This window comes from Pan paniscus, chromosome 13, assembly GCF_029289425.2.
Source record: "Pan paniscus chromosome 13, NHGRI_mPanPan1-v2.0_pri, whole genome shotgun sequence".
Taxonomy (NCBI): domain Eukaryota; kingdom Metazoa; phylum Chordata; class Mammalia; order Primates; family Hominidae; genus Pan; species Pan paniscus.
The window spans coordinates 67,795,053-67,820,827 of NC_073262.2; the positions used below are offsets into that span (position 1 = coordinate 67,795,053).

Sequence of the window (25,775 nt, forward strand, 5' to 3'; positions counted from 1 at the left end):
GCCATGTCTAGCTTTTTTTTTTTTTTCCTCTAGGAGAGTATTTTATTAAGTAGAGTGGTATTATTTAATGAATCTTCTGGATTTCCAAGAAAAACACTAATTTTAAAACATTTCATGGTCTACATTTTAACTCTGGTATTGAATAATAGCTACTGAATTATTGCCCTTGTTGGTACACTACATTTCTAACATAATCACAACCAAATTTATTTCTGGGTAGTATCGCATCAGGAACAAATCTACATATTACTGAAAGTTATTAAAAATTGATTTCGTAAAAACCATATTTTGTTTTTGATTTTGTGTTTTTTAAGGGACACCATCTTATTTCTATAATTTTATAAACATTCCTGAAACAAAAGTAAGTTTGCCACAAATTGTTTATTATAATGATCTCTGGATGTATGCCTCAGAATTAAGGTTAATGGATTAATAGAGCAAGAAGCTGCAGATTTAATTGAAACCAGCAGGAGAAAATACTCAGTATGCATATACATGTAATTGAGATTAATAAGTCACTTGAGTGGCTAGATAAATGTGTATTTGACAATAGAAAGAAAAACAATGAAACAAACACAACATTTATTTTTTAACTCAAAACGATAGGCTGAGAGATACAGGACATGAAGAATTATGAAATTACTCTTGCAGAAAATCTTTTAAAGCAATTCTCTTAATTTGCTATAGTTACAAGTTGCAATTTATGACTGTAAAGTCAAGTTTAGCATTTACCAAGATAAATCAGCCTTTATCTTGAAGGAATTCTGTCAAAATAACAGTATAACAATTATTTGGTTCCACTTAAAAGAAATCTTGATCCACCCTTACGAATATATAAATGCAGCTAACACTTCATTTTTTCCAATCACAGATGGGAAATACCCATCACAGAAAAAAACAGCCTAATGGTAGTCATCCATTCACTCAAATAGAAATAAAATGTATTTTAAGCAAGCCTAGTACATGAAAATCCAAGTATATGGTGAAATGCCCATTGAAAAATATGTTTTTCATTTTATAGAATAACACATCAAAGATTTTTTTTTCAAATAGTGAGTTTGCCCGGTAAATGTAAAATAAGTTGTAACTATACAAATTTTATTTCACGTATAAAACTTTTAGAAGCAGCTATTATTTGAAATAGGCACTCTGATGATAGAAATATATTATTTAAGGTGAGCTAGAACCATCCAGGTAAATAATCTACAAATATCTCTTTCTATAGAAAATCATAAGGTGATCTTTTCAGCTCTTCTAAAATGACTAGATCTCATGCCTTTAAAAACATATACCCTAAATTTACGCTTATCTAAAAATGTAATCCCGCCATAAAACTTTTCATTAAAAATAATATTTTTATTACAACTAGCAATCCAAAATGACAGCTATATCTCTGTAACTGTTTTCAGTTAAGGCCCTAAAAATCAATGGGATTGTTTTTGGTACATTTTAATCTAGTTTCAGCATTGTCAGGTAAGTTGCAAATGTTTGTTATGATGTTGTCTAACCTACTATGATTGATAGGCTATTTTTTGCTGATTGAATCCCTATGATGGGAGCAAGCATTTTATAATGATTAAAAAACAAAACAAAACAAATACTCCACAAAAATACGGAGCACCTTAGCAAAACTGAATTGAGATTCAAGGTCTCTTGATACTCAAATTTGATTAATCTCATCAACAAGGAAGTGATGTAATTTTTATGTACTGCAGAAACAGAATGCAAAATGGGGCATATTGATCTAAGTTAAGATGGAAAATTCCACAATTCAGTGTCCTCATGTAGAACATAAGGCAGTATGCAATAATTTGAGCAGTAATAAACTAGTCTGTAGATATTCTAAATTTATTTTAATGAGCAAATTATAAGCTCTCCACAAAACATTCTGTGTAATCATCTATGATCTATAATATAGTCCTAAGTCAGCTTAGCACCAATGATAGAAATTCTTTCTTTCTGTCTCACATGCTCTTTCTCTGCATATATATTAAACATATGTATTACTTTCATATGGATATTTATGATAAAGGTTATTATGGGTAGGAAATTCTATGGGTAGATATTCTATGAACAAATGCTTTGTAAATTATGCAATGCATTATTGATATGTTAATCATTATAGTAAGGAGGTATCAACCAATAGAGACAGTCAGTTTACATATTCTCCTATTTTTATGGATAGAAATAAATAACTCAAGACTGTTCCCTATAATTTATGCTCTCTATCTTGGCAAGTTTTGTTTCCCCAACACTAACCTGAACTTATAGATGGTTCTATCACAAACAATCTACCAGGCATCAGTCTCCCATTCCACTTTCCCACCTCATTATTTCAGTTACTACCCATAAAGTCATAGAATTGTAGAACTGGGACATACATAAAAAGTCATTTAGTCCAACACACTCATTGTTTATATGTGTGTTGAGAAAATAGACTCAAGGATCTAAGTGACTTTTCAAAACCACACAGATATTTACCATGAACACTTTGACTAGGACCTTGATTTGATGCTTTTGTCTAGTGCTTTTTCATTCAATCATCTTATAATCCAGCCTCTCTTATCCTGTGTTTCCATACTCAACTGCTTCAGCATTGGAATTCTATATTTCCTGCTTCACTCTGGCAAATTTCCTTCACCTGTTCAACTTCCCTAACTGTCCAATATCCTGGGAAAAATACAAGAACTACACCAGAAATATTTTCCATCATTATTTCAAAGAAAGGTCTAAAAGGTTAATAGCATATATATGAGGAAGGAAACTGTTTATTGAGCACATGCTAGATGCCAGGCACAGTCTAGGTGCTTTCACATTACCTCATGTGACCTTCACAACAACTCTGCACGAAGGGTATTATTACACTCATTTCAATAATAGAAAACAAAGATTCAGATTGTTTATCAGACTTGTCCAGAGGCCATATCACTAGTAAGCGCTAGGCAAGTAAGGTCAAACTCAATTCCACTCCACTGCAAAGCCTGTGCTCTTTTGCAAAATCATGCTACTTGAAGCAGCCTTTTTGGGTAGGTATCAACCAGTGGGTTATTTATTGAGTGACTAGCATGTAAACACTGAGAGAGGCAACAGAAAAATGGGACACAGCCTTTGCCAAAGATGAAGAAAATCTCAAGAATATGGTGGGTGTTCTACTGAGTCAAATAATGCAGATAATTTGAGGTCACTTATTAGGGCACACAATTATCCAATTGTCCACCAGCATTTCCTTTCCCCCTTCTGTTGGCAATTGCTCCTTCACGCACGATTCCTCAGGACTGCCATGTTTTCAACATGATCCCACCCTCTGCCAAGGCTGATTAAATCAGAGGTGAGCATGTGACCTAAATTATGCCTAAGTTCTACCAGGAGAGTCTTTGGAATGAGACTCAAAAGGAGATTCATGCTTTTCAGTGTAGAGGTTGTAGGATGGAAAATCAGTGAGCTCTTGCTGAACATTTGCTGACCTAAAGACAAATGCAGTGAACTTGTGGGCCATATCTAAGCCCTTGATGAAAACTGTTCCTAAAGTCAGACTGCAATACTGCCCTTTACTTAGTTTGTTAGTCTACCTTTTCCCTCCATTCCAGTTTCCCCACTACCCCTTGCCCCAAGTTTGTTTTAGTACAGAGAAAGCTCTTGATTAATAATATATGTAAACCCTTTTCTTACTTGTTCACCCATTTTGATCAGCACACATAGACACAGATGAATGCTCAGTAATTTGAACCAGAGGTATGGCTAAATCACAAATGCAAATTTAGCAACTATTTTTTTTCTTGTATGATTATCACTGAAGCTTTTTATTAGGTAGTTAACTTGAAACAATGATGTTCTTTTTTTCATATACATCAATCTTTGGGTCATCCCTTCAATGGACATGATTGTTTTAGAGGCTGTGTGGGTTAAAACCACATGTTTGTGGAGCCAGTATTAGATCTCCTGGTTTATCTGGACCCACATTTCCAGCAAGAACAACTGTAAAGATTTTGAGACGTTTACAACTGGTAAGACACCACGATCAATCAGCACAGACATTGGCCTAAACAATCAGCATTCATACCAGTTGAGTTTTAGGCTGTATCTCTGAGATTCCCTGTAATATTCCTTAGATATTTCTTTCTATGAGGAAAGAGGATATAATTTTTGGGTTCAACACAGCACAAATACATCTTTCCCTTTGGTCTATCTCTCCCACATCTACCAACGTAAATAAGTAAACTTCAAATGTACTTACCAGGTTTCCTACAGTCAACACACTACTGAATTGCTCAGTCATGGGGTAGTGCTCCATGGCCATAAAGAGGGTATTTAAGACAATGCAAATAGTGATGGCAAGATCAACAAATGGATCCATAACAATTAAATTCACAAGATGTTTTACTTTTAACCATGCATCACAGCAGTCCCAGATCAAGAACACATTGGCAAATCTATACCAGCATGGCGGACATTTCTGTCTAGATTCTTCAAGTTCTGGAGGGACGATAACAAGGAAGAGTAGTAAATAACAACAAAAATGAGTTACTATTGCTAGTAGAGTTTACATTATTTAACAAAATTGATGCTTATATTTGAAAATAGAAGTTCATATTACTTAAGAAACTTGAGAAGACAATCCCATTAAATATTTTCAGAAAATGTTAATTAAAATGTCATATAGATCGACTTTTTTCTCTTTTGAATACAGAAAATAAGCACTTTGAATTTAATATTTTGCTTTTAAAATGACTAGGTTATGATTGATTAAAGTGCTGTATTCTCTTTGTCAAAACAGAATTTTAAATAAACATTACACAACTATTAAAATTTTAAATAATTATTGTTTCTTCTGAAAGTACCTTTTTAAAAACATTGTCTAAAGTTGTGATAACAACTTTATCTTTATGTGTCTTGTGTGTGATAACATTTATGAACTATTCTCTCTTCTCATAGTTTCCATATCAACATTAATCTTGCACACAGTGAGAACGTAGTATGCCTTTCTTTTTAGTATAAATTCAGACTCAAATCTACTTTTGTGGTTTGTACATATCTTTTAGAATATTAGCATCATGTATTTAAAATATTGCTTGAAATTTTAATGGATGAGGCCTGTTACAAAATAATTATTATGTGACTGTATATCTAATACACCAAGAAGACATGATATAAAATGTAATTGATGTTTTCTAAAGAACATATGTTAGAATTGACATATAATTGATCTAAAAAGGGCAGTACTAATATATTCTCTCTCCAGACTTCAAGGAGTGAGGGCTGTGTGATGTATGAACAAGTTTAGTGTATAAATAGTTGCTGCCTATTCCTCTGTGTCAAAATCAACAAACATTTCTTTCCGTGGTCCTTTGGAGGAATGTAATGGTTGCTGTGTATGTAGAAGATGGAAGAGAGACCCTTTTGAAGGATCTTTCTTGGAGTGGAGGACAGGTTTTGATTTGCCCAACTCATTCAAGTGCTCCCGCAACCCCATCAACACTTCCATGCCTGAAGAACAGACTATGTTTCCTTATGCTTCTATATACCAAGACTTAGAAAGGGGGAAGAGTTTACTCTATTTGCATATGAGTAACATAACATAAGAATAAATCCTCATTGATATAATATCAAGTGTTGAAATATCACTCTGCAAGTAAGGTAAGGACCCAAGTCAAAAAGAAATAAGGCCAATATTAGTTTTTGTAATCAATGTGATAATGTACTCCATATATCACATTCTTAGGTCTAATATATAGTTTTGATCTGGGTAACAGACTTCAGTAATTCTATGAAAAGAAGGAATAGTTCACAAAGCACATAATCACAGAAAGTTGGCTGTTCCATGACCTGCTTCTTACCTTCCATTGTGTTGGTCAGAATGCTGGCTATGCTCACGGCTCTTTGCCTTCCAGAGGAATCCTCCAGCATCTCCATTGAAATCTGGTAAGAGCTTAACCTTCTCTTTCTGACTTCCGTTTCAGTGGTGGTGCCCTGCAAACCAAATACTGATGGCTCAAACCACTCTTCCCAATAAGTAATACAACACCACATAGCATTTCTTTGGCAAATCATGCTACATGCAATTTTTCCAAGTAAGAATTTTCAAGGAATATAATATTGAATTATTGCTAAGTTATAAACAGTTTTTTTTTAAAAAAAAAGTTATCACAGGTAGTACTCTTTAAGAGGAATTCACCAGCGGGATGCAGTTGTATAACACAATTATATTACAGAACTATTTTAATTAACCTGTCACAATTTTCAAGGAAATTTGTTGTAAACATGCTAAAGTCATTTATTATTTTATTTCATTCAGGTGAAAATTATTTTTATCTTCTATCAATGATTAATAATCAGATCAATCTCCCCCCAATAAATATTATGATTATATAGTCTCAAGGCTGAATTATTTTCTTTGAGGCTATATTGACAATATTGACATATGTGGCCAATTTTTTCCATGCACAAACACAGATGTACGATGAAATGTGTGTGCTTTCCTGAAATTTCTTTAATTATTTCTATATCTTATCCTATTAAAAAACAACACATTTTAGAGTCATTTTAAAATAGCACTGTAAATATTGACAGTTGTATGAAATTGCCCATTATCAACAAATTGCTTATAATATTTAATTTTAAGAATATGAATTTTCCAGAATATGAATAGATAATTATACAATTCTTGGTGAATATACATCTTATAGATTTGATGGTGAAAATGTCCATTATTTGTCTCAGTAGGTCTACCAAATTTACAGATATGTATTTCATAGCAGACTCTAAAAACGGGGCCCTTTTAACCTAAAGCCATGGTCCCTTACAAGTAATTCCCATACAACAAAAGCTAATGGTCCCATACAGTTCAATTGATTCTCAATATTCTATTGTTTTCCCTTTGATTAATCATGTATTATTTTTACCAACTTTCATTTTGAGGAAGCAGGACGGTATGACAGCCTAAACTGTCCAGGCTTTGATTATTTCAAATTGGTGAATAATGTCAGTAGCAGCTAGGTCATCTATTATCACCTCTGGGGGAAGTTGTCCAGTAGGTGACGTTAGAGCTGAAGGTCCACCCACCAAGGAAACCACACCATTGCAATCCACAGTGCTGTGCATCTTCCCATTTGCTGGAAGCCCTGGCACCATCCTGGATGACATACTGGCCTGACTAACGTTACTGTTGCGTCGCTCTCCATGTCTGTGCGGCACAAACAGTGAGTCTCTCCTGCTTTCGCTGTCTTCAAATGTGCTGTGTTCATCATCAGCAAAGTCATTTTCAGATCCAACATCCTTTGCCCGACCTCTGAAACTGAAAATGCTTGTTTTGCTATTGCGTCTTGGGGAAAACAGGGAGCCACGGATACTCAAGAGAGACTGCAGAGAAAGCAAAAAGGAAAGGAATGGGATGGGGGTAGGGGAAGAACGCAATTATTTAATAAATATTAATATTAAAGGATCTGTTTTCTTTGGAGTTAGTATACTCTTGCTCTTAAACATGGATAATCAAATTTATAGAGGACACATATATTTTGATATTTTTATTAAAGCAAATTTAAGTACAAAGAGTGATTTTCTGACTAACAATACTGATTTGCAATTTACTAAGTATACAACCACTTCATTTAGTCTTCACTTTAGGTGGATTGGGTTATCATAATGCTATAGGTTAGGGACCAGATGCTGAAAAGGATAAATGATTTCTTTTGATGGGAATGGTGGTTAAACAAATAGTAAGTAGCTTCTACTTCTTAATGCTATAATCTGAAGGGAATGTAGCCTGGAGAATAAGTTTTGGCTCAAGTGAGAATGTTAGCTCAAATTTAAAATATTTGTTTCAAATGTTGCATTGTAGCCAATATTTCACTTCAGGATAATTACTTTTTTAAAAAACTACTATTTTTCCATTCTCTTCTTTTGAATTCTGAAAGAAAAGTAGTTTACTCTTTCTCTGAAACTGTTTGTCTCTACCCACATGGGAACAGAAGTCACAAAACTTACCTACGATGTTGTCTTCCAAATTTGCTAACAGTTTCCCAAATGGCAACCAATGATTCACCTTATTTGAGAGACTATATGTCATAGCAAACACAACACAGAGGATTCCTAAACTGCTACACAAATTACTCTTCTTGTGTAAAATGTAACACTGGCTTATAAAAGCAAGACATATAACATGACTTCACCAGCGGGTGGTGTGAAAAACAACATATACTTCTGTTTTATTTTAATTATATTAAAAAGAAAGAGACAATTCAAAACCTTTTTCATTACAGCAATTCCCAAATAAATTAAGCAAACTATTTCCTAGTACCAGAAAATGAGGATTTAGCTTGAAGTTCCTTCTTTCACATTTTGAAAGGATTTTAAACTAGCAACCCCAAATAATTCTGTGTGTATTCTTGTCTTGCAGATAGTTTTCAAAAACATCTCTATTCAGTCTGCAGAATATTTGTTTTCTCCCCTCATCATGAACAATGGCATTCCTCCTTGCTCTCTCATTCCCTTTCCTACTTCTCTTCACACCCAGGGTAATATACATACATACATATACATATACATATGTCAGCAGCAAACATTCCTGGATCTTCTCTTTCTTCTAAGCTTTAGTGTAAAACCAAATAAAATGATTTTAGTGGAAAAAACAGAAAAGGCAGACTCTGTCAAATGTATTCTTGGTTCCTCTGCCTAATTAGGTCATGCTGATTTTCTTAGGCCCCATTTTTAGCTTTATTTTCAAGGCTTTTCCCAGACTGCAAAGCACCAGAATAATCTTTGTTGTCCTCTGTCTCAGTGATATTCTGGAAGGATATTATTCACTAAGAAGTGCTCTGTTCCTTTGGATTTGGTTAGATTCTCCACAGGAACTATTGGCTGTCCAGCTTGTCCATCGGAGGCTGTGTCTATGTGACACTCAATTCCTGTAGCAGGTTTGTCTACCGAAGGGCAGACAATAGAGTGATTTTACAGCAAAGTGATCAAGAGATTAGATCATGTGAAGACATCAATTCATCCCCCCATTAATAAAGAATGCTAATGTTTTTCATTTCCTCAGACTCCATTTAAATGATCAATATAATAACAGTTATATCCAGAACTCGTGGTGTTGTTGTTGTTGTTGTTGTTGTCGTTTTGAGGCAGAGTTTCGCTCTGTCGCCCAGGCTGGAGTGCAGTGGTACAATCTCGGCTCACTGCAATCTCCACCTCCCAAGTTCAAGCTATTCTCCTGCCTTACCCTCCTGAGTTGGCTGGGACTAGAGGTGCCCGCCACCACACCTGGCTAAGTTTTGCATTTTTAATAGAGACAGGGTTTCACCATGATGGTCAAGCTGGTCTCGAACTCCCAACCTCAGGTGATCTGCCCGCCCTGGCCTCCCAAAGCCCTGAGATTACAGGCATGAGCCACCATGCCCAGCCCAGAACTAGTGTTTTGAAACATTTGAGTGTATGTGAATCACTCTGAGAGTTAAAAAGATATATTTTTAGGTCCCAGATTTTGGAATATGGATTCAGGAAATAGCAGATAGGACTCTGGAATCTGAATTTTCCTGACACATTCCAGGTGACCCTAACACAGGGTGGACCTCATCCTACACTCAGAGAAATACTAACTTGGTCTTACATTAATCCCTAGGATGGCTGAGTATAATCACCTCAATACACCTATGTTCTGAAACTGTCTCTGGAAACTGAAAATCAATCTACACAGTATTGGTTGGGAGTATGTGGTACGTGTGTACATCCACTATGTATCTGGGACATGCCTTTAATTTGGATATTTTTATGTCAGGTATTTTCAAAGGCGTTCCAGATCTCTGAGTTTATTTGAAATTTCTATTCACTCTTTGGAATGTATAATAATGGGTGTGAGCGCAGCTTTCAAGGCAACAGAGACGGAAAAAGAAGATAACAGAAATAGCATTCAGAGAAAATAAACCAAAAATAACACACTAGAAGATGCAGCAGAGTGGAGGGAATACCCACAGCTGTGGCAACACTTTCTCTAGGGAAAACCAGCTTTAATGTTTTAAGGAGTGAAAGGCCATCTTTCTTTACCTCAGGCATGTCAAAACATGTTTCCCAGGTATCTTTTTCATCTTGTTCCCAGAAGATAAATGTAGACTGTTTCTTAATTTTCAGTAACAAAAGGGAAAATAGAAGAAATTAGGTCTCTAAGACACAGTCATGCATGTAGGGTTTGGATTCAAAGTGGGTTGGGAAAAGTCAAGATGGAAAAATATGCTGGGAATTTTAAGATGTTCTAGTGGGAACAAGGAAAGTGAATATTTGTCAGAAGTACTTAGCGTTTTGAGGTTTCATTTTATACTTTTAAGTATTTCTTTATTTTGTACAACTAACATATTATCTGTTTAAAAATAAAATAATGTAATAAACATAAAATAACATTTGTAATTTATGTGAATAGAAGGCAGGGCACCCACAATTTATGCCCTCTCTGCTTTGACATTTTCAGAAGATACATTTGATTTGAGCAGTATTTACTGTCTATCTTACGCTTCCTGTCCCCACCACCTTCACTGATTCTCTTTCTACCAGATTCCTTTTTTGTTTACAGAAGCAGAAATTGTAAACCGTTTATGGTATATTTCTGCTTGTTAGTTTTGTTAATGCTCTTAGTCTGTCTTTACTGGGATATGCAAATTTAAAACTAATAGATTATTTCTTTCACTTTTGAAATTATCTATCCATCTATCTTCTGTCTATTTACAAATATAAAATGAGCGACATCTACCATATGTATGTACTGATTCTGCTTTTAGTATTAAAACACTGGCCATCAGCTAACCTCTCTGCTCTTGCCTGTCTGTGGTTCACTCAGCTCCAGCAAACCAAGTCTACCAGTTGCTCCTTAAGCACTCCAGGCGTGCTACCATGTCAGGGTTTTGCACTTCCTCTTTCATCAGTTTAGAATGCTGTTCCTTAAGAGAGCCTCTTTCTTTGCCTCCTCCAAATCTTTCCCAAAATGTCTTAATAGTGAGTGAGGTCATTGTAAACCACCCTATTTAAAATTTTACCTCCAATTATGGCTCCTGTTCCTCTTTTCCTGCTTCCTTTTTTTTCCCTTAACATTTGTTACCTTCTAACACAGTCTATAACTTATTTATTTTGTTCATTGTCCGTCTCCTTTGGAAAAAATTTCCATGAGGTCAGTGAATTGAGTCTCTTTTATTCTTTGAGGTATTTTCAGCATCTTGAACTATGCTTGCTACATAGTTGGCGATCAATAAATATTTGGTGATTGGACTGAATGAACTGATCTACAAAATTTATTTGAGCAAAATGATGAAACAATAAAGGAACTAATACTGCTATCAAATTATGTATATACATTTGTTAGTAATTGAAACTACTCAGAAGTTTGCTTTCCCTCATTTGAAATTCATTCACCGATTTTAACTTAATAAGAGACTTACTCTTTGTCACATAGATTTTCTATATATTGCTTAGTCCCCTAAATCTCTTTAATGTAGGTATTCTTACTTTATTTTACAGAAATTTTACAAAGTACAAGTGACTTGACCAAGGTCACAGAACTAGTTTGGAGTTGAGATATGAACACAAAAGTTTGTGTTCACTGTAGCATCATTATGCTATAGTTTCATATACTCTTAATTCTAATAACTCCTAATAGTTTTAAGAATTCCAAAATATCAAAGGTGACTGTTTAAGAAAAAAAAAATCTGATCTGAGGAACCAAGTTGCCCTTCAGAGCTTCAAGTTAATTCCAAATATGTTATACTGATTTGATAATATATTTTATATTTGTATTACACAAGATAGTAATAGTTGAATTTCTTGATATTGATGTTATCTGCAGAAAAATGGCTTTATCTTAAAACTCTTTGTGTATTCATGTCCATTTTGTTCTAATATGAGAATACAAGTTTTAAGTTATTAATATAGTCTACTTTTTTCTTTAAAAATATTTGTTTACATATTAAAGATAGATTATAAAACATTCACTGAGAACTTGCATGTTACCTTTTCTCCCAACCAAAAGTAAATACTATGTTGAATTTTGTGTTTATTACTTCTGGTTTTTTTTTAGAAGTTTCTTTCTTTATGAAAAATATATCATACCCCTTGGTTGATTTGCAGTTTTTGATTAAATTAATCTTATATATTATCTCTCAAAGCATTATTTTTAGGGTATAATTCTGACTCAAGATTGTTATGATTAGAAGCATTTGCAATTCATAGCACATGAAATTCTAATGGTGCCAAATAGTGTTCAAAGCCATAATTGTACTTATCACAGATTTTGTAACTAATTATTCTTTACATCAGACATATGTAAACAATACATTAACTTACTAATCCATAAAACTTACTAAACATCAAATAATTGAAACTAGTTTTTACTCTTTTACTTAAAACTATGCTGAAGAACCAGGTAGTTGGCATTAAATCAGAGCAAAAATAGACTACCTTTGATGCTGTTCTCTTCAAGAACATTTAGGTCATAATTTCATTCTAATGTATCATGGCATGACCCTATGCAAGCAAAATGGAGACTCACCATAGTCCAGTTCTCTTATCAAAGGATAAAGACAAAACCCAAAGAACACTTCTTTTCAAAATTTATATGTATGTTACAATCACAACTTCGGATAACAAAGGCAGAAACCCATTCTCAAAGAAAATAAGTTTATCTGGGGTCTCAAAATGGAAAATGTAAACAAGAGATTCCAAAACTCTCATTGAAAAGTCTGCTAGTGTAGGTTTTATATATATATATATAAAATATATATATAATATATATATTATATCTATATAATATATTATATCTATATAATATATATATAATATCTATAATATATATGTGTGTGTGTGTATAGACACATATATACACACATATATATACAGGTTGATATATATAGGTTATATCTATATATTATATATATCTATATATTATATCAATATATCTATCTGTATATATATATCAGTCTCAAAATGGTGAACATTTTATTAATGGTTTAATAAAAATCCCTTTGAAGACAATCTATTATAAGAATTTAAACAACTATATTAAATGTTAGTTCCCTGTCCCTCACTGAAGTCAGATAGTACAAAAGTGTACCAAAACAAAATACAACAACTAAAAAGCAATAGCAATGACAAAGAAACCAGAGCACTTAGTAGAAAATCATACCTGATGAGGGGAGCAGAATTTTTTGTCACTGGTCAGTCTGTTTCCATCCATGGAGAAAAGGAAGCTGCTTCTTTTGACACTGTCTTCAGATTCGGATTTGGGAAAGCTGTCTCTCTCTCCTTTGTTGTTTCCTTCAAGGTGCTCTCTCTGTCTTCTTTTCTTCCTTCGGTTCCTCCATTCTTTAGCACTTTTGGAACTCAACTTTGATGCTTCTGAAGAACTTTCCAACAACTCTCCTAACCCACCTATTCCACTGAAATCTCTTGAAGCAGCTGATGCTGCCGCAACTGCCTGTCATAAAACAAAGCCAGGCACTATTTAGAACACAGAGCTTTGAAAGCAGTTGAGTATGGTTAAAATGTTGCCATTTAAGACTCATTAACTACAAGTGAAAAGTCTATCCTCTAGTCCTTTTATTTTGTCTCACCACAAGAGTTTACTTAACAACGACCCTTATGTTTTAAATCATATAAAGCAATATGCTAGTGTATGCATTAAAGCAAGAAAAATCTGGTTTTGCCTATCTTCTGGATTGTCTTTTTTTTAGTGGGGGTGGTGGTGACAACTGTTCTCTTCAAAGTGTCTTCTATACTTTAAAAAGCAAATGTTTTCTTCGTGGTGGTTGCTTATCTAACTACCATTCTGATTCCATCTGTAAAACGTTTCCTCCTGTGTGCACTTCTGAGCAGCTGAGTCGTATTTTTTCCCCTCTAAATCCAGTACAAAAGACTGTTAATTTTATTTTTTGTGAACATAAAACATTTCAAGTGTCTACTATTTTGCCTCCAGATGGAAGTAGGGAAATGTATTAGATAGCTTATCCTCTTCCTTCCTTTGAATTACATTTAGGACTGTAGTTCACATCTCTGTGATCATGTTACTCCCAGAGAATTTATTACATATCACTTAAAAAATTTTAAACGTTCATAGATTATTTAATATTATAAATAACAACAAATGATTAACATAGCAATACATAAATTCATTCAAAGGATTATGAGAACTGCTTCAAATATTTTCTTTCTATATTGCAGCACTAAGTATTCTTAAGCACTTTGAATTTCTGTACCTACAAATGAAACACAGTCAGCTCTGAGGTGAAACATGGCAAATAGTATTTTTAGACTGGAAATGATCTAACAATGACATACAGAGGATATGAAACAATATGGTGTGCATCAAAGCTGAGTTCTCATTAAGTATATTACTATTTGTAAATGTAACCACAGAAGTGAAAATAATTAAATTATGACAATATCAGTTAAACTTTTTACATATGTCATCACTAAATACAAACAAATCTAACTTATCTAATATATTATCTTTCCCATTAACTGTAAGCTAGATAGAAATTGTATCATTGTATGCTCAGTGACTAGTCTGTCATCTGACATAAATAAGGCTCAGTAAATAATTGGTGAATAAAGATTTAAAAATGTACTTTGCTATCAATTGTCTCAGACACTGGGGTGGGGGTGGGGGAAGAACAAGACATACTTAACCTTGACTTTGATGCTTCTGAAGAACTTTATAGAACTTATATTTAACTTGCTACAGATAGCAAGTTGACTTTTCAAGACATCATAAAAGACTTGACTTTTCAAGACATCATAAAAGACTGTCATAACAGTCTATATAACAACATATTTTAGGAAGAAATGGAGATAAAACCTATTTATAATGCTTTGACAACACTTTGTGCTTTATGTTTCATCTTTCTTGAGAAGAAGCAAACTCTCCCAAGTAGTTTTCATTTTTAAACTTCATGTTTAAAAATTTAAAAAAGATTTTAAATCTAAAATTACTATGCTGCAAATTCTCTAGGATTACAATGATCTCAGGGAGGGAAACTTAGTACTAAATATGATTTTAAATTTATGTGTTTGACCAAGCAACACATAAAATGTAACATATTTATTTATATTAAGCACTATATTCATAATGGAAGCTCAAATCTAAGACTTGATATAAGACAATACCCAGCATTTAAATAAAACAGTAATTCAGAATTTAGATATTTATAAAATTTTATAGAGTCATATAGCCAGGTTTTTCATGGAATTATTGATCATCAGTATCACTTTTAATATAATTCATGATGTAAAATGAGAAATATTAAGTACATTTTATAACTCTGACTATATATGCAAAATAAAGTGAATAAATGAATCACTTATCTATAGCAAGTTAAATATAGTTACAGAGTTCTGGATACATATGAGGTACATAATATACACCATTTGTTGAAACAGTGAATATATATATACCCTTTCTTATCCAAATAAAGTCCTTAATTCTCTTTTCTATTTTATATAGACACAAACACACAACACACAGTGTTAATCATTTATTGACTTGTTTGTCCCTGCAAACAAAGGAAGTGGTGGTAATAGTCCCTCACCATAATCCTAAAACTTATGTCCATTTAAATCACTTCCAAACTTTTTTTTTTTTTTAAGATGGGGTCTCACTCTGTCGCCCAGGCTGGAGTGCGATGGCATGATCTCGGCTCACTGCAACCTCCACCCCCGGGTTCAAGCGATTCTCCTGCCTCAGCCCTCTGAGTAGCTAGGATTACAGGCATGAGCCACCACACCTGGCTAATTTTTGTATTTTTAGTAGAGACAGGGTTTCACTATGTTGGCCAGGCTGATCTCAAACTCCTGGCCTCAAGTGACCCACCCACCTCAGCCTCCCAAAGTGCTGGGATTACAGGCGCGAGCCACCGCACCCGGCCACAAACTTTGTTTTGCATAAGACATTATTTCCAAACCTATTCTGGGTAACAGTTCAAATAACTCAAAACCAAAACAGATTTCTAAGGCAACAAAGGTAACCTCAGACACATTTTCTGTGTCACTCATCAACTCAAATCTGTCATTTGTTCCACTTCCAGTGATTTGCCAGTTCCCTCAAAGGCAGATGTTTCCTGTCATCTCTCATGTCTGTGTACCTGTTTATACCCAACTCTGTGACACTACCAATGTCCTGTGTATGAGAATAACTGTGTTACTTTCACAGCCAACTTGCTGAATTCCTCTTTTAACAAATAAGAAATTTCACTTAATATTTACTCAGGAAATTACATTTTCTTATAACATTTTTGTGTGATTCAAAGTAGGCTCTGTAACTCACTGTATCTGTGTGTCCGTAAAAATATAACCACATAACTAATACTTTGTTCATTTTATATATATAATCCAGTTAAAATCCCATTCAAAGCTACAAGACATTATATCTATTTCTGTTCTACCCCAATTATATTAGATTTCTTAAGAGCTACTATTTCGAATTTTGTTCTAGAGCTTACTCCCAAATTTTTTCCTATCAGAGCAATATAGACTGCTATGGGATATACTAAGCTGGGCAACATTAGGCACTTAAATATCACAATTTAAATGTCAAACACAATTAGAATGATCTAGGACAAAACATTGATTTCTTTGCAGGGTTTGTGTTTCTCCACATTATTTTCTCATGCCTACACCATGACTAGCCCTAGGTGGCCCCTCAACCAATAATAAACAAAGATGGAAGTGATGCTAGCCTTCATGAAGTCATTGGCTAGATAGTAACTTTTGAAGAGTCGTAGGTGGTTAGGGAGACTTAAGCTACACTGCAGCATAAATGATCTTATAGGTGCACTAATTCTGTCTTTGCCTCCACTTCCTCCTGGCTTCAACATTGATAATTTACTAGTCATCATTACCTGTGTTGTCAGTAAGGAACTAAAATGGATTTGGCACTGTGCTACTCCAATCAGTATTATACTTTACCTTGGATAAATTTAAATTTTATATGTATGAAGCTAAAGCTGAATCAAATTGTGATGATTTGGTCACTAAGATTCAGTAACTGACTACTAAGTTAATAGAACTGATGTTTTTTAGCCGAACTCATCATAATCATAGGTTCTTTAAACTTCTACTAGAAATAGTGCATGTTTATTTCTAAGTTCAAAAAGACTATACTCTTTTTAATTGATGTCATATTTTACCCTAAAATGGCTGCATTTTAGAATAAACCCATTATCTGTGTAGGATTTTCAAGCACATTAATTTGTCTGCTTTTATTAATGATAATAGAAAAACCCAGTGCTTTAAAATACAATCATATTCAATTTATGAATATTATTTCCTATAACACTTATTTAAAACCTTGAAATAAAGTATTTGCCCTGTAAATAGCTATTTTTATTTTATTATATTATAAATGTGTTTTATTTATGGTGATATAGAATAAAACTCTTAAATAATTCAAATGTAGAACTTTCTGGCAAGCATGAGGTATATTTTAAAATATTTTCAAGTTTCACCAAATTTGTTTATAGTTTTCTGTATAAAATCAATAAGGTATATCCATATTACTACTCTGTATCCAATGGTAAGATGAAAGTGGTCAAGCTAGCATGTTCAGCAAAAGCTATGCCTAGAGTTGAGCTCAATAATTCACTAGACAACTCATTGCTGTATCTCCATTACCCCCAAAAAATGCCTTGAGAAAGGACCTAATGCTATTTGTTGTGCATCTTCAAAGTAACTCAGAATTGTTAAAAACTTAAATTTTGAATATACCAATTTCTGTTATATACTGTCATCCAAAGAATACTTCAAATATGTGGAGCCATTCATCTGAAAAAAATCCTCAAAAAAGTCAGTGCATAAAAATATTATTTGGATTTCTGCTTCTGGCCAAAATTGAGTAACAGAGACCAGATTTGCTCTCTCCTGAAGCAACCAATAAAACAGACAAAATGCATGTTACAGTGGTGTTGAAGGCACTGGACATCAGATCAGGATGTTTTAAGATATTGGAAAATGGAAAAGCAAGCAAGTCAGTTCTATGCTTTTCTTAGCTTATGGCCTGGAACTTCCAGACTATGATGTAGGGAGGAAGTATCTCTGCAGACTCCATGAATGGATGAGATGAAGCTGAGTTTAGGAAAATCAGGGTGGTTGTATAGTTCACAGAACAGGGTACCACAGAGGAGAGAGTTGAGCAGAGAGAGAACTCTAGGGATCTTCTCAGGTTCCCCTTGAGTACTGAGAAGATTATTTACCAAGCATGTGTCTTAGAAAACTACCTGAGGCTGAGGATAAGAGAGAACACCACCTGGCAATCACACTGTGCCAGAACAGTGTCTGTTCCTACACTGGCAAACACTTCGTTTTAAATGCGCATTGGGTAGAGTATTAGGAAGGGTCTTGATTCACTAGTGAGGAATAATTAGTCTTAGAATAAATGGTATTCTGGTCCTGCCTAACAAATTTTCAAAGGTTTAAAGATACAAAAGGATCAAACTGTGTAAACGACATAACTATGTCCCGAAACAAAGATCAATAATTTTTATGGGAATACAAAAATATCCAGCACTTAAAAAAAGTAAAATTGACAGTGTCTGGAATTCAATTGAAGATTGTCAGGAACATAAAACTGCAGTAATATGTGACCCATAATAAAGAGAAAAATTAATCAAAACTGACCAAGAAGTGACACAGATGTTCAAATTAGCAGACAGGGAACTTAAACAGTTGTTATAACTGTATTGTGTATGTTCACAATGTTAATTAGAGATATATGAAATATAAAAAAGACACAGATCAAGCTTGCAGAGGTGAAAACTACAATGTTTCAGATGACAAATACACTGGATGAAATTAGCGGCAGATTAAATGTTCAAAAGAAAAGATAATTGACTTGAAGACAGCAATAGAAATCATTCAAATTGCAATTGACAAATGGAGTTTAAAACTCATACAGAGTCTTTGCTATTGTGAATAGTGCCGCAATAAACATACGTGTGCATGTGTCTTTATAGCAGCATGATTTATATTCCTTTGAGTATATATCCAGTAATGGGATGACTGGGTTAAATGGTATTTCTAGTTCTAGATCCCTGAGGAATCGCCACACTGTCTTCCACAATGGTTGAACTAGTTTACAGTCCCACCAACAGTGTAAAAGTGTTCCTATTTCTCCACATCCTCTCCAGCACCTGTTGTTTCCTGACTTTTTAATGATCGCCATTCTAACTGGTGGGTGGGGGAGGTGGGAAGGATAGCATTAGGAGGTAGACCTAATGTAAATGACGAGTTAATGGGTGCAGCACACCAACATGGCACATGTATTCATATGTAACAAACCTGCATGTTGTGCACATGTACCCTAGAACTTAAAGTATAATAAAAAATGTATATATATAAAACTTAGAAAAAAAAACTCATACAGAACTACAAGGGACATAAAACAGCCAAAACAGCTTTGAAAAAAAAAAAAGAACAAAAAGTTGGGGATCTGCACTATCTTATTTCAAGACTCGTCATAAAAGGTACAGGAATTAAGAGAGTGTGGTACTGGTATAAAAATGACAAATAAATCAACTGAACAGAATAGAGTTCAGAAATAGACACACTCACCTATGGACAACTAATAATTGACAAAAGTTCAAAGGCAATGCAGTGGAGAATGAATATTTTGTTTTTATGCAGTTGGAATAATTAGATACTCATATTTTTAAAAAGTGAATCTCAACATATCACTCATATGTTATACAAAAATTAACTAAAATGGGTTATTTACCTAAATATAAAGCATAAAACTAACTTAAGAAGAAAATACTCATGGTGTTGACTTGGCAAAAATTTCTTAGATCCAAAAGAATGATTTAAACAAAAAAGCTAAGAAATAATACTCTGGATAAACTGCACTTTAAATATTTGAGAAGCATATATGTGATATAGGACTTACATCCCAAAGAGTCAAAGAACGCTCAAAACTCAATAATATGAAATCAAACAACCTAACTAAAAAAAAAGGAGGGGATTAAAGATTTGAACAACCACTTCATAAAAGAAGCTATTCAGATGGAAAATAAGAACAGAAAAAGGTGCTCAACATTAGTAATTAGGAAAATGAAAATCAAAACAGAAATGAGATACTTATTAGAATGGCTAAAATTAAAAAGACTGGCCATACCAAATGTTGGCAAAAATATTGAGAAATTATAATTCTAACTGGCATGAATCGGATTTTTACTATATATTTGCGAGTCTTCACCTTTCAGTATATGGATTTTTTTTCTGTCTTTTAATACAGTACTGTGTTTCCGTCTCTTCTCCTCAACACATTAATGCCCCATTCACTATACCCCTAGCTCACATAGCCTTTAATATTAATAAAAATCTCAAGTTGGCATCTAACTTTAGATACCTTCCTGATATCCTGATGTGGGCTATAGCAAACTTTTTTTTTTTTTTTTTTTTTTTGCTACAGAAATCCCAAAGAATTGTTAAGCATAGGTATATATAAAGTCTCTTGTCAACCTTTAAAATCAATTAACTTCAGAACAAAATCTCAAATGTCATAATTAGGGGTGAATCACTAATAATTGGAAATATCAGTTTTATTTCTTTTCTAAATTAAATAAAAAAATTAAATTCCTCTCTTAGGTTCTATGAGACAATTCCATAGTAAACCTTATCCCTAATGTATTTTCTATCCGCTAGCTGATTTCTTTATATACAGTGTCTAAAAAGTTTGTTAGACTCTAACTTCAGAAACAAGTTCATATTTGAATACTTTTTTTTTCTAATGACAATGCCTATATATAAAATGAAAAAGCAGTTCTAATCTACCCTCTATAGTATAACACTATTTCTACTTAGAAACTAATAATAATAATGATAAATCTTTGCTTTTATCACTCAGTACCTGAGCTTCTTCCTGTTGCTTTTTAAGCTGTTCGAGCATCTGCTGAAATTCGGCCTCTTTTTGTTCTGCTTCTTCCAAGGTGGCCTGATTCTGCTCCTCATAGGCCATGGCCACCACAGCCAGGATCAAATTCACCAAATAAAATGAGCCCAAGAAAATGACCAGGACAAAAAATATCATGTATGTTTTCCCAGCAGCACGTAATGTCTAGGGGAAATGGGGGATAATTCCATCAGTATTTTAGTATAATGTCCCCAAATAAATATCTGATTACCACAGCTAGATAGTCAGTAGACTAATTAGCTTTTTAGTATCCAGTTTATTTTCACCAAGAATTTTTTGGTATTGATATGCTCAACATACAAAATTAAGAATCAGATTATTTGAGGCTTGACTGCAGTCTTGTTTGATATAAATACATTTTAAACTCATATATAGTGGATATATATGTGAGCCCCACTATAATGCTTTTATTAGAGTTCATATGCAGAGCAATAATATGACAAGTAAGAGCACTGAACCTTTAAATCCTTTCAGTGGGATTCCATTTGCACTGCAGCTATTCTCCATACCATCTATAGATGACTTTTGCTCCCCTCCCCTTCTAGTCTCAGTTAATAGCTAGAGCTTTAATTTGAAATTTTCACATCAACATCATTGATTTTTAAAATCTTTTAACGTGCTGTTTATATACCAACAACTGGATGATCAGCTTCTAAGAGTCATGAACATTATTTGCATCTCCAAGTTCCTAGCAGAATGCCTTTCACATAAAAAAGTCCTCAGTGTACATATGTAGGTACTGACTCAGTGAGCAATTAGGATTCCTGGCACACTTGCTTTATGTTGGACCTTCCTCTGTGTTCCAGAGTGTTATAAGCAGGTCCTTTCCCTTCCCTTCCATTCCCTTCTCTCCCTTTCCCTTTCCCTTTCCTTTTCCCATTCCCTTTCCCTTTCCCTTTCTTTTTTTTGAGATGGGGTCTTACTCTGTCATCTAGGCTGGAGTGCAATGATATGATCTCGACTCACTGCAACCCCCACCTCCTGGGCTTGGGTGATCCTCCCACCTCAGACTCCCTTGTAGCTAGGGCTACAGATGGGCGCCACCATGCTGGGCTAATTTTTGTATTTTGGTAGAGATGGGGTTTTGCCATGTTGTTCAGGCTGGTCTCGAATTCCTGGACTCAAGTGATCCATCCGCCTCTGCCTCCCAAAGTGCTAGGATTACAGGCATGAGCCACCTCACCCAGCCTATGCTTTTCATTTCATACATGTCTATAAAAATAAATGTTATGCATACTCATTTGGACCTTACCAACTGGTAAAGATTTTCCCAGTAGTCTTGAGTCATGAGTCGAAATAGAGACAGGAAAGCCCAGCTAAAGGTGTCAAAGCTTGTGTAGCCATAGTTGGGGTTTCGACCAGCCTTCACACAGATGTATCCTTCTGGACACTGGCTGTAAGAGAGAGAAATGGAGGTAGGGTCAGTATAGAAATTACAGCAATTTCAAACAAAACCCAAAGCTGCTATCTGACGAATTATCTTGCTTTAATTTCCAGAACACTTTAGGTGATTGCCCACCGTGAAACTTATCAGATGAAATTCACTAGGAAGACCAATAGAAAATTTAGATGCAAATAAATATTTACGGACATTTAGAATGGCAGAAAGCTAGCAACCACACACTTTTGGCTCTGACATTACCGTATTTCTACTCTTTACAAAGTGGCAAGAATCAATAGTTAAAAATTAAGGCCGGGTGCAGTGGCTCACGCCTGTAATCCCAGCACTTTGGGAGGCCAAGGCGGGCGGATCACGAGGTCAGGAGATCGAGACTATCCTGGCTAACACAGTGAAACTCCATCTCTACTAAAAATACAAAAAAAAAAAAAAAAAAAAAAAAAAAAATTAGCTGGGCGTGGTGGTGGGTGCCTGTAGTCCCAGCTACTCGGGAGGCTGAGGCAGGAGAATGGCGTGAACCCGGGAGGTGGAGCTTGCAGTGAGCCGATACTGTGCCATTGCACTCCAGCCTGGGTGACAGAGCGAGACTCTGCCTCAAAAAAAAAGAAAAAAAGAAAAAATTAAAAGCCAGAAAACAGACAAAGAGTGTAGAATTTTCTAAACTAAAGTTAATATTTATAACATTTTTTATAACAATTATAATATTTATAACAATTTTTTATTTGCAGAAAAAGTATGAGGATAGTACAGGCTTCATACATTCTATGCCATTTTCAATATTGATATATTGTTATTAATTAATTGAGATGGGATCTTGCTACGCTGCCCAGGCTGGTCTCAAACTTCTGGGCTCAAGCAATCTCCCACCTTGGCCTCCTGAAGTACTGGGATTACAGGTGCGAGCCACCGCACCCAGCCTTAATACATTATTATTACCTAAAGTTACTATTTTATTCAGATTTCATCAGTTTTTTTCTTTTTTTTGTTTTGTTTTGAGATGTAGTCTCGTTCTGTCGCCCAAGCTGGAGTGCAGTGGCGCAATCTCGGCTCAATGCAAGCTCCGCCTCCCAGGTTCACACAATTCTCCTGCCTCAGCCTCCCAAATAGCTGGGACTACAGGTGCCTGCCATCACGCCCAGCTAATTTTTTGTATTTTTAGTGGAGGCAGCGTTTCACTGTGTTAGCCAGGATGGTCTCCATCTCCTGACCTCATGATCCGCCTGCCTCGGCCTCCCAAAGTGCTGGGATTACAGGCGAGAGCCACCGTGCCCAGCCCTCAGTTTTTTTCTTAATGTCCTTTTTTTGTTCCAGGATCCCATTCAGGATACACATCGCATTTAGTAGTTATGTCTTTTTAGGCTCCTCTTGGCTGTGACAATCTCTCAGACTTCCCTTGTTTTTGATGACCACAACAGTTTTGAGGATTACTGGTCAGATATTTCGTAGAATACCCTTCAATTGGGATTTGTCTAATGTTTGTCTCATGATTATATTTAGGTTATGGATTTTTGGGTGGAAGACTACAGAGGTAAAATGTCACTGTCATCACATCACATCATGCCAAGGGTACATACTTATCACTCACTATGACTTATCACCGTTGATATTAACTTTCACCACCTGTCTTGAGGTAGTGTTAGGTTTCTCTACTGTAAATTTACTCCCTTTTCTTCCTTTTCCATATGTGCTCTTTGAAATAAAGTCACTGTGTACAGACCACATTTAAGGAACCTGCAGTTATGATCTTAATTATATACAAAAATTATTTGAAATTATTCTGCACAGGATATTTGTCCATTCATATTTTATTTAATTATTCAGTCATTTCAATTAACATGTAGTCATGGATATTCATTTTATATTTTGGATTACAATTCAATGATATTTCATTTATTTGTTCAAATGGCTTCTTCTTTGGCCATTGGAAGCTCTTTCAGTTGACACCTGTAACAGTTTGACATACACCATGGTTGTGGGTTGCATTTTTTTTTTTTTTTTTACCTTTTCTTACTTTTAGGTACTCTCAGATGCTCCAGGCTCATCTTTTATAATTTCTGCCACAGTCCTAGAATCAACCATTTCTCCAAGGAGCCCTAGTTCTTTTTATTGGAAAATGGTATTAGAAACCAAGATCTGAGTGCTAGCTGTGTTTGTTGCTACTGGGGTGTCATTGCTTCTAGGCCCTCTCAGCTGACAGAACAAGGAGATACACATGTTTGTAATTGCTCAGTACTGGTACACATGCACAGTGGTTTCAGGATTGTTAATCTATACTACCATTGGAAACAACTTTATCAACTGGGGTATTGTTCCTTTTACCTTTAGTCTTACAGACTCAACTCATTTCCAAAGTTACTTAGGTTAGCATGTTATTACCCCACCACCTACAGTGAGGTCGTTTCATATTTTGCAATACATTTATATATTTTTGTCACATATTCCATTTCTTCCTGGGATCCCCAAACCTCACAAAAGTTTTTTTTAAATTTGTATATATTAAGATTCACTCTTTGTGTTATAAAGGTCTATGAGTTTTAACAAATGCATTAAGTTTCATATTTACCATTATAGAATCTTAGAGAACAGGTTCTCACCCTAAAAAAAATCCCCTTTGCTTTACCTAGATAATCCCTCACCATGAACCCCTGGAAAACACTATTTTCTTATCATCTCTATTGTTTTGTGTTTTCTAGAATGTCAGGTAATTGAAATCATACAGTATGTAGCTTTTTGAGGTTGGCTTTTTCTCACTTAGAAGTGTGCATTTAATATTCATTAATATCTGTTTGTATCTTGATAGCTCATTTCTTTTTAATCACTCAGTAATATTTTATTGTATGGGCATAACAATTTATTTATCTATACAACTATTGAAGGACATCTTGGTTGCTTCCAGTTTGGGGTCATTGAAGGGCATCTTGGTTACTTCCAGTTTGGGGTCATTATGAATACAGCTGCTATAAATATTCACATGCAGGTTTTTTGTGAAGACATAAGTTTTCAAATTGATCAGCTAAATACCTAGAAGTGCAGTTGTTGGATCATATGGTAAGACTATGTTTATTTTGTAAGAAACCGCCAAACTGTCTTCCAAGGCGGTTGTCTAGTTTTGCATTCCCACCAGCAATAAGCAAGAGTTCCTGTTACTCTGCATCCTCATCAGAAGTTGGTATTGCCAGATACATTTTTCAGTCATTCTAACAGATGTGCAGTGGTAACTCCTTGTTGTTTTAGTTTGCAATTCCCTAATGACAAATGATGTCGAGTGCCTTTTTACCTCCTTAATAGCCACCTGTACTATATACTCGTGTGGGGTATCTGTTCAGATCTTTTGCCAGTTTTAAATTGGGTCATTTGTTTTCTTATTGTTGAGTTTTAAGAGTTCTTTAGATATTCTGGACACTGGTTTGTTGTTTTGTTTTGTTTTGAGACAGGGTATAATTCTGTTGC

The 25,775-nt window shown here is 34.6% G+C and overlaps 1 protein-coding gene across 8 annotated transcripts in view; it reads right to left on the reverse strand.

Moving 5' to 3' along the window:
* Positions 1-25,775, reverse strand: part of SCN3A (sodium voltage-gated channel alpha subunit 3) — a 116,888-nt gene that overhangs the window by 46,207 nt on the left and 44,906 nt on the right. For 3 of the 8 annotated variants that reach the window (XM_034954407.3, XM_008974399.4, XM_034954406.3), the window contains 6 exons: positions 22,179-22,320; positions 20,864-21,070; positions 13,154-13,444; positions 7,009-7,356; positions 5,835-5,967; positions 4,235-4,473 (listed from right to left, as the gene is read on the reverse strand). In XM_034954407.3, the coding sequence (XP_034810298.1) occupies positions 4,235-4,473; positions 5,835-5,967; positions 7,009-7,356; positions 13,154-13,444; positions 20,864-21,070; positions 22,179-22,320 (1,360 nt within the window). Of the gene's footprint in view, positions 1-4,234; positions 4,474-5,834; positions 5,968-7,008; positions 7,357-13,153; positions 13,445-20,863; positions 21,071-22,178; positions 22,321-25,775 lie in introns of those variants that run through there. The other 5 variants (XM_034954411.3, XM_034954412.3, XM_034954409.3 and 2 more) reach the window with 4 other exon arrangements.